Genomic DNA, 18,647 nt, shown 5'->3' on the forward strand with positions numbered 1-18,647 from the left:
CATTGTCCCAGCTGCAGGGCAGCACAGAAGCAGAATGTGATGTCTGTATTGGTGTGACAGTGGAGCAGGAGGACACAGAGCTTGTGAATGATTGTGGTGAGTGTAGGGGGGCACTTGTGCTGGCTGCACACTGCTGTGCAGTGGCAGGGGCTGCAGAAAAGCTGTGGCCAGTGTAGGGCGAGGATGGGACTGTGCTTGCTGTTCTCAACCCAGCCATTTCTGGTAGTGCGTTTTTCTACCAAGCTGCATCAACTGTCCTGCACACCTTTCTGAAAGGGAAAAAGTATTCCTGTTTCACTTTACCATGGTTCCCTGGTTATTCAACCTTTGGAACAGTGCTGTTCTGTAGGCTGGGGCTTGCCATGCTCTCTGGGTTCCCATGTGGTTGCTGGCTGGAAGCTGTCTGGATTCAAGTCCCTCCAGCAGCAGTGTGTGATCACAGGACATGATATGTTTTTACCATTGTGCATTCTGTTTATAAAAGCCCAAGACCACATCTTTATTAGAAAAAAACCCCAAACTTGTGACAGCAGGGAGGAAAATTCCCTTGAGTTGGGGAGTGCAGGATTGTTTTCTGCTGAGCCCTTAAATGTTCATGAAGGGAATCTTGTGTTCCCTAAGCAGCTGGTTCTCCTGATTACATATTAGGGGCTTTAGGAGAGAGGTGTGGGTCCTAATCCATGTTTGTAGTAGCAAGCACAAGCCCAGCTGGGCAGACAAGCACCTCCGAGTGCCTTCACAGAGAAGGATTAGATTTTGGTATGTTTGTTTTTCACCATGATCAGATAAGTGTGTCAGGTTTAGAGTTTTACCTGTTGCGCACTTTTACGAATGGACCCAACTGGGGTGGGTGCTGTGGATCAGTGCTGCCAGAAAGGATCTGGCAGCTCCATGCCCCCATGCCAGCTGGCCCTGGCCCTGTTCCTGCCTCCCCTTTCTGCTGGTGCCAGGGCAGAGCTGTGCTGGCAGAGTGCCCAGGCAGGTGTGCTGCAGCTTCTGCACTGCACAACAGTCCTGTTTGCTGTTGCTTCGCCGTTGCTGCCGTTTCGTGTTCCTTCACCACTTCAGATCCATTAGGGAAGGTTTACAGATCCATTCCTGGCCTTTTGTGCTCCCAAATGAGCTGTTACAGCAGAAGCCAAGGGAGAGGTTGTGGAGCTCAGAGCCAGTTTGGATGTCTGACTGCAGAGTGGTAGTTGGACAATTTTTCTGCAGCTATAAATAAGTGCTGAATAAATGAAAAATGGATTTTCTTTAAGGCTTCCTGAAAAATCACTTTTCAACTGTGACAAGCATGAAGTGTCAGCCCCAGGGCAGTGGGAGAACAGGCTGCAGCCTGTTATAAGCAAGGGCTCAGCCAGACCTGTCCCTGTCTGAGCTTCCCTCTGGGACCAGCAGGACCTATGGACCTTAGCACTGAGTCTGCTTCCAGCGCACAGAGCAGCTTTTCCCCACAAGTGCCTGGTGTTTCCTTTGGGGGAAACCACAGCAGTGTATTTTTAAAGTCATGCTTGAAGTGCAAGTTCAGCTCCAAAGAGCTGAACTGGGATGTGTAACTCAGGCTGAGGTTGTGCCGGGGTAGATTTTTCTTCTCTCATTTTTTCCCCCCCTCCCTTTCTTTGTATTCTTTTGCTAGTCATTTGTTTGAAGTGTGAGTGCCTTGGGGCAAGTAAAAGTGTGTCTGGAAGCCGGTGAGACGCTGTTTCTGTGTAGAAGGCATTCTTGCTGGGTGTGCTTGCCCTCCTGCAGGGGAGATCTCCCATTCCGCGGCAGTATTCTCTCGGGAGCCTTTTGGAAGCAGCTGATCTCTATGAAAGCACCAGTTATTTTGGGCAGTAAAGCCTGGGCAGCACCGAATTTTAGGGGAGTTTTGTCAGACTGCCTGTTGGCACCAAGGCTGTCCTGGTGTTCAGGCTCCTGTGGTTTTAGTGGAATTTGGCCTTGGATGCCTCTTTATTTATTGTCCTTTGCTGGTGAACTCATCCCTGCATGGTATCTTGTTCTGTGCAGCACTCTGGTCTGCTCCCCTCTACTGTTCCTGCCTATTTCCTCCTACCTCCAGTGGAGACTCATTTGGTTGTGAGGTTTTTCCCCAACAAAGTTTGTGGTGCGGGGCTGGCTTTTGTGAGAACTATTGCTTCTCTCTGAGTTTGATATTCTGTTCTGCTCCCCAGACTGAAAAATGCAGATGAATTGCTTTTCAGTTTAGGGAGATGTGATTTTTGGGGTTGTTTCTGTTTTATACTTTCTCTGTATATTTCACATAAACTATTCCTATCTAATTTGGTTTTGGCTTGGATGAAACCTGCTTGGAAACGAGAACAAGACTGAAATTGCAGTAATTTAGGGAAGCGTAGAAGAGCTTTGCTGATGTCAAGTCTTATCTTCCTGTGCTCTCTTAGAGAAACTCAATTCAAATTATTCCACAGCTCATTTGTTCCCTCTACTACCAGGTTTAGGTGAAGAGGGGGAGCGTTGATTCTCCCAGGTAGAATAAATGTCACTGTGTTTGTGGATCATTTCCATTGCCTGAGGGACTGTCCAGTCATTGTCGCCCTTCATTTGCAGCTGCAGAGATTTCTGGATGAGGCAGAAGAAAGAAGTTTCCTGTTACCTTCTGCATCCTGATTAGGGGAGAGAGCTTGTGATGATTTGGTGTTTTTTTTCATGGTGGCAGAGCTGGAGAACTTTTTTTTCCTGTTTTCTGGTATATTTTTGTAGAAGTTTGGGCTGAGCTTTTGTTCTTGTTGTGTGGATCAAGCAGGGGGTCAGTGTTTTCCACAGAGCCTTCCTGGGATCTCCCTCATGAGTCATGTACAGATGCGGGCCTGAAAAAAATCCCTTTAGGTTTCTAAAGGAAAAACATGAACATAGTTTTTCTCTGATTATTGTATGCACAATACAATAGTTGATTGATGGTTGACTGACTTAATGGTGGGGTCACAGCCAGGGGGCTTCTCTGAGGGTGAGGTGTGTGGAGCCAGTCCTGAAGTTGTCCATGCTACTGACCCTGTGAGCAGCAGCAGCCCATGGAACAGGGCTGCTCAACTTCCAAAGGTTGGATAACCATGGAGCCACAGAAGAGCCAGCAGTGAAACAGTCCCTAACCCTGCAGATTTCCAATCACTTTTTTATATTTTCATCACCACCTGTACCCAAACCCAAAGCAGTGTGCATTTACAGAGGAGTGATGATTACGGCTATGGAAGTTTCCCCACAGTGCCTGACCTCCTGCAGTGTACCTGAGTGTCCCTCAGGTCTGAAGGGAGTCAGCTTTTTCTGCCACCCTGAGCTGGTGCTTCCCAATCTGTCTCTTGCAGATCCCTACCCACCATCCTCTGGATGCTTGCATTCACTCTAAAGCTGATGTTTGAAGGAGATCACTCAGAAATAGTCAATAAAGTGGCTTTTTGCTAGGATGTGCTCTCATGGTGGGAGCAGGAGCATGGATAAGACATGGAAAGCCATAACAGCTCACCCACCTGCAGAGAAGAGTTAATGGCCAGCTGGGCTAATGACTGCTGCATGTCCTCCCTCTCTCCTCACATCCCTCTTTAGTCTCAGTTATGGGCCACTGCACATTGCTCAGGGGGGGTGTACATTATTTGCACATGTGGTTGAGATCTCTGGAAAAACATGGAAGAGTAGGAGACCTATCTCCTGGATCCTTAACCTGCAGAGGTTAACCTGTTCAGAGCTTGCCATGGGGCTGCTGGGGTCATGGGCATGTTTGAGATAAGCTGGGAAGGCTGTTGCATGGTGTGTGATGTGTTCCATGGTGCTGAGGTGGGAGTGTTTTGGCCACCAGAACTGATATCCTCAATGGGGACCAAACCTCTGGAGTGCCATGGAAGCTGTCTGGTGGCACAGCTCTGACCATGCTTAAGCCAGGTCTTGGTGATGCATTTTCCTGGTGCAGAAGGCAGTCTCTTCCTCCCAAGTGGAAGCTGGATGTTTGTTAATTTGTGCCAACTTGGCCCTGAAGAGTTTTGCAGTGTCCCAGGCAGTGAAAGCCTGGTGGATCAGGCTGTAATGTGGAGGCACATCATGACTAAGTGGATTCCTGCTGGTATCAGTATTTCTCCATTTTTTCCCAGGATCTTTGGGAATTGTTTGTGCTTCGATGTAATTCTGAAGTAAACTGTGTGCTCTTTCACAACAATGCTAAAAGGCTGTTGTTCCCACTGAGCAACTTGTCTAAGGAAATGTCTTCTGGCAAGACCCTAAAAACAGCAGAATATTTCAGTTACTGAAAACTCATTTCTATTAACCAAATCCATGCGCTGAGGAAGGGATGTTACCTGGGGCTCGGGGTAGCAATGCTGTGCTGATTTTAATTAAAAATCCCTAAAATTGAAAAATATATTGCAACAATGCAAGTTACTTTTCATCCATATTAGTGCAAAAATGGATTTGGCAGGATATGAACACCTTTTAAGGTGGTGAGAACAGAGATACTTTGTGTTTTACATGCTCATTTTGATCTGGAAGGGGCCAGGCACGCAAACGTTGAGAACAAACATGATCTGGTTATCAAGTCTCATTACAAATTAATGTTGCATTTAAAAAATAACTTTACCTTTGTTCTTCAGCACATCTGTTTTCTTTACACCAGAGCCCTTCACGTCCACACTCTGTTTGGCAGGCAGGCAAGCTGCTGTGTGTGGGAAGAGCTGGGACTGCTGCAGTTTCCCCTCTGTGGAATCATTGCAATAGGTCATTGCACTGCCACACTGCCCTAATGTGTGACCATTTACACCTGCTAGGAAAAGCCAGCCCACCGGCCCTGGTGTGGCCACAAGCAGTTGCATACATGCTTTTTATCATCAGAATAAAAATGACAATGACAGCAGAAAATGGCCATTCTCCCTGCGGCGGAGCTGAACTTCCCACTTCAAAGGTACCTTTATCGAATCCCTGGAGTCTCCAATAAAGGCTGCCTGCTCCGAAAGGCTGGCATCTCTCCTGGAGAGCTGGGCAGCATGAGTCTTCAGGGGCAATATTTACAGCATTAAAGGACTCTGGGGAAATGGGAGTAAGAGTTCCAGCTTATTTCTTTGCCTTTTATTTCTGTAGCTGTACAAGCATGTCTGCCTCTGATTGCTGTTTCAGGTCACTGAAGTAGATTTTGGAGCTCTGGGTTTGATTGCCAGGTGTGCTGAGAGCCCACAGCACTCAGAGTTTATGTGCCTCCTCTCCAGAGTTTTCTCTAGGAGACAGAATTCCATTGTGCTTGAGAATGGAGATTCCTGAAAGTTCTGCTTTAAATGGCCTCTGCTTTCTGTCCTAGCTTTGCCTTCCAAAGTAGCAGTGTTAAATTCATGCTTTATCATGTCTTTTACACTTAGTGCTCTTTGGCTAGTTGGACATGAAAAAACGTTTGGTGCTGGAACCAGCTCCGGTTTATGGGATTTGCTATATGGATAAGGGCTGGCAGCAGGGCTTGTTGCCCTGCTTCCCAGGGTGAGTGGCCACAGGCCAGAGTTTGCATTCAGTGGTATGTGTGTGTAGTTATTTTTTGTTCTGTTTAATTTTTTGTCCCCTGGCCTAAACTCCAGGGTTCTGCCTGTTGTGTCTGTCTGTATAGGGCAGTTGACTCTGCTTTCTAAATCTTCCTGCATTTCTGTTCTGCTGTAGGCTCTGGCTGCTCTGGCCAAGGCAGAGGATCATTCAGTGTTCAGGAAGCTGCTGGGCAAAGTTAAGGATGCTTACACCCAGGATAGTGACACTTGGGATGCTCAGCCCCTGGACACTCAGACCCTTTTGTCTTTTCTGAAGCTGCTTCAAGATACAAATCCTGAGCTGAGAGTGGCTTTGCTGGAGAGGGAACAGGGCAGTGCAGAAGCCCCACAGTAAGCAGGTAGGAAACTGGGTGCAGGTAACACCCAAGCAGGTAGGAAATTGTGAAAGTGAGGAGGTAACATTACAGAGAAACCCTGTATCTGGATGTGGGAGGTTTATTATGTGCTGGCCAAGATCCTGGAGCATTTCTGCCTGTAGCAGGAGGTGTAGCTGCGCAGGGCTCTCCCCTCTGCTGCCTGGAGGGCTGGATCAATGGCTGGCAGCCAGTGTGAGTACAGCTGAGGCTTGGGGTTGAAAACTTCTTTTTTACTCGAGTTTGACACAAAACAGTGGCCTTGCAAACCTGGTGTTAACTTCCAGCTTGCTTTATGGCTTTGTGCTCTGTTAGATAAATGAGACATTTTCCTTTCACAGAGTTTAAAGAGAATAGTAAAGTGATTTTCCTCTGCTGCTTGTGCTTGGGATGAGCTTTGCTATTCACTTAGATCTTTCAGAAAGTCTCCCTTGCTTCAGGAACCTGTCAGTTTCTTCAGACAGACTTATTTCTTCTCTTGTGTTTCTGAATCTTTTCCCCCCCAGAGAGCATAGCTGATGAAGAGACGCTGACCGCTCGCTTGCTGTGCTGCAGGGAGGAGCTGATCTGGAGCGTGGCACAGCTGAGCCCCATCAGAGAGTTTTGGAGACAGTAGAAGAGGATTCCTGACTGCCTCAGAGAAGCAGGTAAAAAAATCTGAAATAGGCAAACTGTGTGGACAGGGTGGGCTGTGTGTGTCTTCAAGGTAGCATCATACACATAGTTTACCAGATGATGGGCAAGCCTCACCTGGCACTTCCCCCTGCCTTCTGCACAGCATGGACTGCATGTGTGTGTTCTCAGGTCCTTCTGTGCTGCACTGTGGGAATAGTGACAACTGAGCGGTGAAGGCAACCTGGAGAGCAGGATGAGTGTCAGACTATCCCTGCAAGGGGAGCCAGGGCCAGAGGAGGTACCTAGTACTCCTCATACCCTGAAAAAGCCTTTTTGGGAGCAAGGACAAGGGTCTATAGGGGAGTTTGACCAGAACCACTAACCACCTCTCTGCTACCTGCTTGTCAGTTCCTGGTCATCAGCTTCCCTTTCAGCTGTCTCCCAGCTTTCTGTCATTTTTGCAACTCTTACCACACAGTTGCCTGTAACGTCTACTAGAGCATCTAGTAAATAATTTGGTTTTATTTCTTATGTGTTGCAGGCAGCAGTTGGTGGGGAGGACTGTTGCTTTCCTTTTCTATAAGCAACTGCACTCTGTATGCTGATTTCCAGAAGTCATAAAGGACAAAATGCTGTTTATAACCTGTTCTCCTTTGTATTTGAGGGGAGCTAGCTGTACCCTGTGCAGCTGGAAATTACAGGTTGCCCTCACAAGCTGTGATCAGGATGCAGCTTGACCTCCTGTCCTAGTTTGTCACATCATTCAGCTCCCCTGACACAGGATTATAGTAAGTGGAAACTTGTGCTCAGTGGCATGAATGATCTCTGCTTTCTGTCTGAGTAAGCCTGACCAGAGCCACAACAGGTGGGCTGAGAACTTCGGCCCAGCTCATAAGCCCCTTAATTAAGGTCTCATGGTCCCTCACTACATCCAGCATGGAGAATCCCTGAGAACAGGCACAGATTGGAATAGGGTACCTAAAAAGGTATTGCCAACAGAGGCACCTGTCCTATCTTTGTGGGCTGGGGTATGACTGGTGTGACTGGGATGTGACCGGTGTCTGATGAACTTTTGCCTCTGAAAGCACACAGCTGAGTCTGGAATGGAGATGTTAGAAGAGAGAGCAGGGTGTAAGTATGGCAAAGGAGTTGGCATCTGCTGGGGGCATTGTGGCTGTCAGCAGAGACCCGTGTTGGGGGCCTGGAGCTGAAGCTTCATCGGCAGTGGGGAGATTAGGATCTTCATATATGCCTGTTCCTGGTGCAGCCTTTCTTTTAAAGGCTTCACTTTTTCCCTGCTCACTTCTCTTTGTCTTCATAGAATTAGGTGGTTAAAATTCAGCAATTCTTTTTCTCCCTTCACATTGAAAAAACCAAACACAACACCCCAATAGTAAACCAAAACGATTCTGCAATCATAATTCTGCTTCTTGGGAACAGGATACAGCCTGTAACTGCATCATCATGTACTGCTGAGCTCCTGCTTCGTTTGGTGGAGCAGCAGTGTTTCTTTTCCTTCTCACCAGTCACTGTCTGCTCCGTTTGCTACAGAGCGCCCAAACCCTGCTCCGAATATGAAATCCTGCTCCTCTCTATGGGATCCCTTCATGCTCTTGTTTCAGCCCACAGTTTCCATGAAATGACAGATCTGTTTGGGAAGCACTCCAGTGAGGCTGTGGGCAGAGCTCCGTCCTGCTGCAGCACAAGAAAACAAGGCAGAAATTGCCAAGCGTAGACTGACCTTGGGGGGTTTATTTGTTTAATTCCACCCCTTCTTCCCCAGACAAGTGGGAAAGTGTTTAATTATTCCAGAAGTTAAACTGATAAAAATAATGGGCCCATGGCATGTATGCAAGTGGAATCCCCAGTGTCTCAGATGTAGGAGTGGGAAAGCAAACATGGAATTAGCAGCCACCTCTGAAGGTTTTGTCTTATCTGGTTCATCCAGTGTTGCACTGGAGCTCTGGGCTGGCAGGGATGGGGTCTAGTTCTCCAGAGGTTCATAAAGATGAGGCTTTCCTTTTTCTTCTCACTATCACTGTGTCATTAGCTACACACTTATTCAGCAAGACAAGTAGAGTTTCTCATGGAACAGCCTTTTTCATAGCAACAGGGTTCTTTCTGTACCTGGTCCGAGCTGTGCAATGGAGCAAGTTTGATTTTCTTTGCTGGAAAACCACTACATGATATTTTGTGAAGCATCTTTGTATGTAAATCTCTGGTTTTTTCTGGATAACTTTTGAATTTAGCCTTTCTCTTTTTTGAGTGCTTAACTTCTTTGGCTTTTTTGGTGTTTCTGTAATTGGGGAGGGACAGAGGATTTGGATACAGGTTATCACTTAAGAGAAATGAAGCGGATACAGAGTGGGTAACTTCTCCTGCATGGTGCACCCCACCACTTAGTTTGTTTCAGAATTCAGTGATCATTCCACAATACAGCACTGAACCCAGAAAATCAAAGTAGGTAGTAGAAACATCAGGCTTTTCCTTCTGTTTAGGCTGTCTTCTAGAAGGCACCTGGGTATTCTGAGCTATGTGGTTTCTCTCCCTTTTGACTCCAGTGCCTGCAGACCTTGATGCTCAAACCAAGCTGCTTCAGAGCTCAGACAGGTATTAGGGATAGTGCAAGCAGGTTGTTGGCCACTGCAGGAATTTTAACTAGTTACACTGGGAATGGAAAAATCCTACTGCAAGCAGAATTGGGGGCTGTTTTCTAATTGTCTCACCTGGTGGTGTCAAAATAAGTCTTAAAATGTCACTGCTGCATCGCCCACTGCCAGGGACATTTCTTCTGCTTGGGAGCAGTGGTAGGTTACTGCAGGAGCTCCCTGAAGGATGCTGCTCTTGTACCTGTTCTTGTGTTTTCTCAGAAGAGGACTTCAGACTAAGGGATCTAGAGGCAGGTCAGTGTGAATTAAAGAGGAAAATACATCAGCAGGTTCACTAGCAGAGTTTGGTCTATAAAAGGACAGATCTTTAGAAATGAGAGAAACTAATTAAGGAGTTCAGGTGCTCATTAGAGCGCAGGAGGAGCTGTTGGATTAGTTTCTTTTATGTTTAAGGTAGGGGAACTGTCTGAAGTTTGCATCCTGAATGAGAGAGAAGATCTTATATGAGAGGTTATATACCTGAGTGAGTGAATAACTTGAGGAAGAGCTTTAGGAAGTTCAGGGAATGGCTGAAATGTCTGACAGGCAAACAAATGTACTGTGGAGCTATAGAGAAGCTTGTGGCACATCAGGCTGCTGGACATCACAGCAGATATTGTCTGACCAAGAAAAAAAATAAAGAGAGGAGATGACCTTGGAAATTCATGGTTTAGCTTGGAGCCTGATCTAGGAGAAACACAGAAATACAAATTTCCTGCAGGTAAAGGAAAATCACAAATCAAATGACATCCCTCAACAATCCATTAGGACCAATCTGAAAGCCTTCTATGATGGCAAGGTGGAATGGGTTGATGAGGGGAGAGCAGTGGATGGTGTCTACCTCAGCTTCATCAAGGCTTTTGATACTTCAACATCCTCATAGGTATGCTCAGGCAATGTGGGTTAGGTAAATGGACTGTGAGATGGATCAAGAACTGGCTGAATGGCAGAGAGTTGTGAACAGTGGAATAGAATCCAACTGGGGGTCTGTAGTGAGTGATGTTATGAACAAAAATTCGGTTAATGTTTTTTTTATGAGAAAAAGTTTCAAAAAGGCAGCCAGACCACTGGCCCTGCCCAAGTTCTGTGTGTTTTGTTATTGTAGTCACGGGTCGTTGAGGCTAATCGCTCCTTTTGTATCAGCAGAGCCTTGCCCGAGGCTAAGTTGTACCTTTCTCATAGTGAAGACACCTGAGAAGGTGGGGGGGTTATGCAAAGTGACTCCAAGACCAATGCAGCATGGTCCTCTACTGTACTGAGAAGACCCCAAAAACAACGAGCCAAATAAGAGTTGAGAGACTGGAGTGATGTCTGGATGTGAGGAGCAGAGCGCTGGGCCTGCAGAGATGCGGGAAACCTTCATCGTTCCTCACCCTGTCCTCGAGATCCCCCGGGCCAGGACTGGGGGGGTCTGGAGACCCGGACCGAGGCAACATCTGACGGGGACATCTTATGGGATCAAGCCCTGAAGGCTCCCAAGAGGATCTGATCCCCAGCTCTGCCCCTGGTGGACAAAGCTGCGCATATCCTCCTCCTCTGAGTCGCCCTGGGAGACGACGGACGCTGCAGACCCGTCGAGCCGCCCAATCCTGAGCTGATCACTTTTAATAAAGGCATTACACAGGAGAAGAAGTCTTCTGGCCCTGTTTATTTCAAGTGGCATTCCCCAGGGATCAATACTTATTCAACTTATTTATCAATGCCCTGGATGAAGGGATAGCCTGAGGTGTGGTGATGATACAGAACTGGAGGGAGTGACTGATATACCTGAAGGCTGAGCTGCCATTTGGCAGGACCTCAATAGGCTGGAGAACTGGGTGGAGAGAAACTGAACGAGGTTCAGTAAGGGCAGTGTAGCGTCCGGCACCTGGGGAGGGATAATCCCAAGTACCAGAACAGCTTGGGAGCTGAGTAACTGGAGAGCATCTCTGCTGAAAAGGCCCTGGGATCTTGATGCATGACAAGCTCTCCATGAGCTGGCAGTGTGTCCTCTCAGCCAGGAGGGTCAGTTGGATCCTGGGGGGCACTGGGAAGACTGTGACCAGGTCAAGGGAGGTCATCCTGCCCTTCCACTTGTCCCTGGTGAGGAGCACCTGGAATGCTGTGTCTGGTTCTGCCCAAGAAGGACAAGGGCTACTGGAGAGGGTCCAGCAGAAGCTACAAAGGTGATGAATGGCCTGCAGCATTTCTCTTTTGAGGAGAGACTGTAGGAGCTGGACCTGGATAGTCTGGAGAAGACTGAGAATGGATCATTAATGCATACAAATATCTCAAAGGAAGATGCCAAGAGGATGGTGCCAGACTGTTCAGTGCTGCCCAGTGACACAGCAAGTAGCAATGGCCAGAAAATAAAACATAAGAAGCTCCACCTCAACATGAGGAAGAACTTCTTTTCATTGAGGGTGGCAGACAACTGGAACTGGCTGCCCAGGGAGGGTGTGGAGTCTCCCTCTCCCTGGAGACAGTCCAAATCCCCCTGGACGAGTTCCTGTGTCACCTACTGTGGGTGATCCTGCCATGACAGGGGCATTGAACTAAATTATCTCCAGAGGTCACTTCCAACAATAACTATTCTGTGATTCTGTGAACAGATGGGAAGAACTGACACCTGTGCTATGCAAGTGACAGAAGGCTTCTTATTGTTCTCCAAGCTCAGAGTGGTCCCAACAGTTGATGAGCAGGACCAGACATTTTGGAGAGAAAGGCAGTGATCTGAGCTCTTTGGGGACAGGCAGGAGAGCACATGTAGGTGAAACTTGTAAGGAAAAAAAAAAAAAAAAAAAAAAAAAAAAAAAGGGGAGAAAATGCAGTAAAGGATATCGTCCTGTTCTGCTATAAAAGCGGGAGGATTCTTCTGATAGATTTCTTGGACTAAAATAAAGTACAAATGCAACAGTATATCTGAGAACTGTTTATTGATAAAAAAGGTTAAGTGTTCCTACTGAGGGGGATAGGAAAAGGAGCAGAGACAGGAAAAGAGAGAAGGAGAAAGAAACAGAAGACAGGGACAGCATTACCACAAGAACCCAGGGGGTCTGTCGGCATCAGCTTAGCAGGCAGAGCGTGTGTGCTGTGAACCGCGTTGCGTCTCCGCAGCTCCTCTGGTGGGCCAGGCACGATTTCCAAACAGCAGCAGACTGCGCGTTCCTTCCCTCGGGGAGAGCGGGCTGCCGCGGCCACGGGCGCGGCCCTGGAGCAGCCGCGGGTGCTGGGGGTCGGGGCGCGGCGGCTGTGGGCGATGGTTGCGGCCGAATGCAGGCGCCAGGCCGGGCACCGGGTGAAATAAACAGGGCTAGGAGACTTCTTCTCCTTTTTAATGCCTTTATTAAAAGTGATCAGCTCCGGATTGGGTAGCTCGGCGGGTCTGCAGCGTCCCGTCGTCTCTCCCAAGACGACTCAGAGGAGGAGGAAATGCACAGCTTTGTCCACAAGGGGCAGAGCTGGGGATCCGATACTCCTGGGATCCTTTCGGGCCTGCTGATCCCTTCAGACGGTTCCCCTCCACTCAGTCAGCTTGGTCTCACCGCCGGGGTCAACTCTATGTCAGGGCGAGAGGCTCCGAAGGTGTTCCGCGTCTCTGCAGGCTCAGCACTCGGCTCCTCACATCCAGACATCACTCTAGTCTCTCAACTCTTAGGTGGCTCGTTGTTTTTGGGGTTTCTCCATGAGTTTGGAGTTGGGGGTCCCACAAAGCATTTTGGTCTTGGGAGTCACTTTGCATAACCCCCCCCCCCCCCCACCTTCTCAGGTGTCTTCCCTATTCTGAGAAAGGTAAAACTTAGCCTCGGGCAAGGTCCCCACCCGTTACAGTCTCAGGAGAAGGGCCATTAACTCGCCCCAGCCAGGGCTTTTACTTATACAAAAACAACTATTAACGACAACGACCCGTGATTACAATAACAAAACACACAGAACTTGGGCAGGGCTAGTGATATGGCTGCTTCTTTGTAACTTTTTCTCACAAAAAAAATATTAACCGAATTTTTGTTCATAACACCGGGCACTAGCACAGCCGGGCTGGCGCTGCAGGGCAGGTCCGTGCGGCGGCGCCAGGCCGGGCACCGGGCACAAGCACAGCCGGGCCGGCGCTGCAGGACAGGTCTGTGCGGCGGCGCCAGGCCGGGCACCGGGCACAAGCACAGCCGGGCTGGCGCTGCAGGACAGGTCTGTGCGGCGGCAGCGCCCCAAACACAGCGGCAAGCAATCTGGGGCTGCGGGCGCGGCTGGTCAGGCTGGCGGCGGCCGTGCCTGGGAAGCATGAAGGCCGGCTGGCTGCAGCAGCGCCTGCTTCACTGGGTAGGCAGCAGAGCACCAGGTCGTCGCGATGGCGAGCTGGTTTTTCGGGAACGGTGAAGCAGGGAATCAGGACCGCAGGGAGGAAAAGGCCAGAAGGAGGGAGAAGGGCTGAGCAGACCGTACAGGCAAACCCCCCTCCCTCCAAGGTACCCAAAGCAAATGGGGGCTGAATAACTGGAGAGCATCTCCAGTTGTGTCTGGGGGAGGGCCTGTTGTGCTGCATTTAGCTGCTTTCGTGTGCTAACGTTCCTCCCACGGTCTCATTTCCTGGGCATTCGTCGCTGGCACCCGGGCATTTGCCTCACGGGCAAAATGGCGGAGGGTGTGTGTGGGTCTGTGTGTGGCTGGGTCTGTGGGTGTGTGTATGTGTGCGTGTGGGGGTGTGTGTGTGTGTGTGCGCGTGTGTGGGTGCGCGTGTTTCTGTGGGCCTGTGTATGGGTGTGTGTGGGTGTGTATCTGTGCATGTGTGTGGGTGTGAGTGTGTGTGTCTGTGTGTGGGTGTGTGGGTCTGTGTGTGTGTATGTGCATGTGTGTGTCTGTGTGGTTGTGGGTGTGTCTGTGTGTGTATGGGGTGGGTGGGGGTGTGTGTGTGGATGTTTATGTGTTTGTGTTTGTGTGTGTGGGTGTGTGTGGTTGTGGGTGTGTCTGTGTGTGTGTGTGTGTGTGTGTGTGTGATTCACAGCCCTGCCGTGGAGGCTTTCTCTGCCTTGATTGGCTGCCAGGCGAAGCCTTCCTGGGGTCAGGGTTGCTAGCACATGTACAGCCCCTATAAGAACATAATATATGTTGCGGCATAAGTAAAAATCAGATTGGTCCCTATCAGGTGTTAACTAAATTGCTTCTGCTTGACCTGGGTTCTTTATTTCATGAGATAAAAATGGGGTTTTTTTCCTGCCTTGGTCTAGATCTAGAGCAAAGCATTTGAATTTCATGTAAGGAAGTTGTTAAACTAGGAGAAACAGGATACTAAAAAGGATGCATTTCTTTGGGAGACAACCACAGATTGTGTTGAAGGCAGGACTCACAAGTTGTAGCAAGGTCACAAGTGGGATTCTTGGTACTTACTTAATATTAATTAATATTATTACTTACTTCATATTAACATTATGATGTTATGGACACAAAAACACCAAGGCATGTTTAGCAAATCTTGATGATGAGCACAATCAAAATCTTTTGTCTACACAGAGGAGGATCTGCAAGAGAGAGAAGAATGAACTGTGTTCAGTTTTGAGCACCTTATGACAAAAAAATCACTGAAGAGCTGAAGTGTCCAGAGAAGGAGCACAAGGAGTGGCTGAGGGAGCTGGGGCAACTCAGCCTGGAGAAAAGGAGGCTCAGGAGGGACCTTCTCACTCTCTATAGCTCCCTGAAAGGAGGTCCAAGCCAGGTGTGAGTTGGTTTTTTCTCCTATGTAAAAAGTAACAGGATAAGATGAAACAGCCTCAAGTTGTGCCAGGAGAGGTTTACATTGGATATTAGGAAAAATTTCTTCATTGTGAAGGTTATTAAGCGCTGGCATAGGCTGCCCAAGGCAGGGATGGTGGAGTCATCATCCCTGGAGAGGTTTAAAAGATATGTGGATGTGGTACTTGAGGACATGGGTTAGTGGTGAACATGGTGGTGTGTGGGATCTCAGCGCCTCAGGACTGATGTGCAGAGTGACCGAGACCACCCTTGGGGGGCTCGGGAGTCCTGGAATGTTGCCAGAAGTGTCTGGTGGCTGGACTTTGATCCTACACAGGAGACGACACCTGTATGAGGATGGGAGGATTTCACTGGGGTGAATGGTGAAGGGATAAGTTAATTAGAGTGTGAAACACAGGGTTTAAGATTTCTGTACAGGGGGGGTCTAAAGAAGTAAGATGGAGGAATTGGGGCGTGTCCTGTCCTTCTTCTTCTTCTTCTTGGCCTCCATCTTCTGTGGTGATGTTGGCACTTTGGGATTGGTTATTACTAAAAGTGCACTGGTTAATAAGGGTGAAAGGTATTGGGGAAAAATGATAAATATTGTATACGTAATTTTGAGTATAAAGATAGGTGACCGCCCCGGGGGCTCTCAGTGTGCTCATGGCTGGCTGCTGTGCAGACCTCTGTCGGGCCAAGAGAAAATCTTTTAGATAAACAATTAATAAACACCAAGACCGAGAAAAGACCTGAAGCCTCTTCTCGTCCTTTGAAGCGCGGGCTGTCCAAGGCCACCCCGGGCCTTTCCAGAACATTAAAACAGCCGAGAAACCGACGGTGGTGCTAGTTGATGGGTGATCTTGATGACCCTAGAGGGCTTTTCCAGCCTAAATGATTCTATGGTTCTATATTCCATGAATTCAGTTCTCCAGTTCTGTGGTGGGAGAACTGAGTACTGGGAACTGACTGATGTGGCAGTATGAAGGGAAGGGTGGGCGTTGGGTGCGGTAACGAGAGCTAAGAGTAAAGACCTCATCCAGAATTTCTCTTCCAGTCTGGTTCAAAAAAGGTGAATTCATACTGGAACTTGACAGATATGCAGTGGGAAGGCTAGGGGAGTGTAGAAGCTGTTTTATAAGAGGACTTGCCTAATTTAGATAAGGGGAATGAAGACTGAGAGGGAATATGATCATGCTCTTATAATGAAATCAAAGAGGAAGGGTAGGGTAAACACCTCAGAGAGTTTAAAAGGCTTTTAAAACTAAAAGATAGTATTGGCACATGAACAAACAGACAAACACTGGCCATGAATAAATTTCAGCTGAAAATTAGAAAAATCAGTGGGGGAGTGAGGCTGTGGAAGATCTTACCAACCAGGGAAAAGGGAGCAAAAATGTTTTAGGACAGATATTAATAATTTTATAATTTAATTGATAGGACTCTGTAGTGCTTATTGACATCAGGGAGCTGGGCTGGTGCCCTGCAAAGGTTCTGCTCAGGAGCACAGTGCTGGTGGAAAGGAGGTCACTTGTATTTGCCAAGTGCCTCTCCCTCATAGGAGCCTTAGAGGTATTTTGCTGGCATCCTAGAGCTTTTCCAAACTACCGCGGTTGCATCTCACGTAAGAGATGTTTCACGTGGCCTTGTCACAGAAATAATAATTCAGTTAATAGCTAGCTGCTTATTTAAATAATCAGAGTATTTTCTTCTGGCCATCAATTTTTTGATGGCAAGCAGAAAAATTGCAGAGACAAGCAAAACGAGACTAAAAATATTACATGAAATGTTGCTTTAACACCCTCTTTAGGTCTACTTTTGTTTTTTTTTAAGAAGTAGTTTTTTTGCTCGTCAGCCACTTCCAAGAGCTGGACTTGGTGGAAGATCCCACCAGGTTTGTTTTCAAGGTGACATACCTGTTACACCTCGGCCATGTTTGGGTGTTCCTGTAACTGCCCCCCTAGAACCCATTTCAGTTAAATTGTGTAAGCAGTGGGTAGGGATCTAGTGCAGTTTTGTGGTACTGTTGCTGTTTTTCTGATCTCTGTCCAGATCCAGGAGGTTGTAGGAAGTTGTCACAGTTTTGTGGCTGTTTCTTTTGTTACAGGTAGCTTTGGATTGTTGTGAAGGCAGCTCTCAGAGGGAAGCCGTGGACAATCTGATCAGGAAGGTGGATGAAGAGAAAAACCTGAAAGTGGAAATTTCTAGAGGCTGTGAAAGCATCCTTCCCTGGACTCCAGCTTCTGAGTCCAGGACAACTTGGACAACTTCGGACAACTTCGGACAACTTGGTGGCAAGAGCAAACATCTCTGATGGTAAAGGTATGAGCAAACTAAACTTCCATTGGTGACTTTACTCTATGGTAGTGACTGCCTTTGAAAACAAATACCTAAAACTTCCCCTAAGCTGGAGATGTCTTGACATTAAGTACAGTGTCTTACTTGGAATTCCATGTGATTGGGGAAGATGAGGGGGGGGGAAATTTATTTGGGCTGTGCTGCTTTCCTTGATCCAGGTAGCATTTCTGCTTATGTTGGTCACTGACTCGTGGTCTCCTGTGTGGTGCAGAGTGTGCTGATGGGAATCCTACACTTAGTGTCCCCATCATACATCATTCTGTTGGGTGGCCAGGCCACTCCTCTTACTCATTTTGGTGGGAATTTATCATTTGCTGCCTGCCTGTGATGGTTCAGGGATTCAGGATTCCCGATCCTTTGCCTGGTGGGACAACCTTCCAAGTTTAGGTGGGTTTAGGCACACTCTGAACAATTCAAATCGAGAGACTCTGAAGTCATATAAAATTTAAAACTAAATTAACATGCAGTGAAATGTAAATGAAGAATTAATAGAAAGCAAAACTGCACTCATAGTGCTGATAATTTCCTCTGTAGCAAACATTCCCAACAGGCGCTTGGCTTTGTCATTTGTTAAGCACGACTGCTTTCTCAAAACACCAGATTCCCAGCATGGTTAATTATCTCATGGTAATACCCATTCCAAGGAGGGGCATTACTTAATTACACAGAACTGAATTTCCTCAAATTGCAGCTTGAACAAACAGAAGCACAGATATTTCTTATGATGAAAATGAAGAGGGAGGGGATGATTTGAGTCTGCTGGCAACTGATGAATTAACTGGTGGTACCTTTTGTGTCCCAAGCTGTACAGCTAATAGGGAGCAGGAGGTCCTGCACTGTGGCACATGGCAGGTGCTGGTTCTCAAGATCACCCTGGCATGGTGGCAGAGCAGTGAGTGCATTCATAACAACTCAATTTTATGTCATAAAATCAGAAACATTCTGATGGGAGCAGAAGGAAAATATTGCATCTGTGAATTTCCCTTTGCTTTCCTGGGGATCAGATTGATGTCTCCAAGAAGTCTTTTCAGGGAGCTGTTCACAGTAGCTCAGAATCTTCCACTGCATATCCCCCCAGCTGTTACTGTTGCTTCCTTCCTGTTCCAGAGAGTTTTCTCTTCTTACACAGCACTGTGTATTTTCTGGGTCCCAGAGACTTTACCTTTTTTTCCCAAGCTGTGCTTCCTGCTTTTCTACCAGGTAGTGATGTGGGAATGATGGATTGTTCTTATTGATACTGAACCAGAATGATTAAAAGACACAAGCACAAAAATCATGCATGGATGTCTGGGATGAACTGCAGGTTTTGGGTTTGATTTCTCCCACTGAAGTATAACTGTGCCTCTTCTTCAACATAGTAACTGCAATGGGGGTGAAAAAATCCTTTTCAGATTAATATATTTGCCAATTTCCAGTTTTATTTATCAAGTGGCAAGTACAATCCTAGATTA

At 47.5% G+C, this 18,647-nt stretch overlaps 1 protein-coding gene across 1 annotated transcript in view; it reads left to right on the forward strand.

The window, feature by feature from the left end:
* ZBTB40 (zinc finger and BTB domain containing 40) overlaps positions 1 to 18,647 on the forward strand; it is a 33,959-nt gene that overhangs the window by 2,225 nt on the left and 13,087 nt on the right. Inside the window, 5 exon segments of the mRNA XM_058039143.1 lie at positions 5,638 to 5,836; positions 6,382 to 6,484; positions 6,486 to 6,522; positions 16,946 to 17,034; positions 17,036 to 17,160. Of these exon segments, the coding sequence (XP_057895126.1) occupies positions 5,638 to 5,836; positions 6,382 to 6,484; positions 6,486 to 6,522; positions 16,946 to 17,034; positions 17,036 to 17,160 (553 nt within the window).

Source organism: Melospiza georgiana, chromosome 22 (genome assembly GCF_028018845.1).
Source record: "Melospiza georgiana isolate bMelGeo1 chromosome 22, bMelGeo1.pri, whole genome shotgun sequence".
Taxonomy (NCBI): domain Eukaryota; kingdom Metazoa; phylum Chordata; class Aves; order Passeriformes; family Passerellidae; genus Melospiza; species Melospiza georgiana.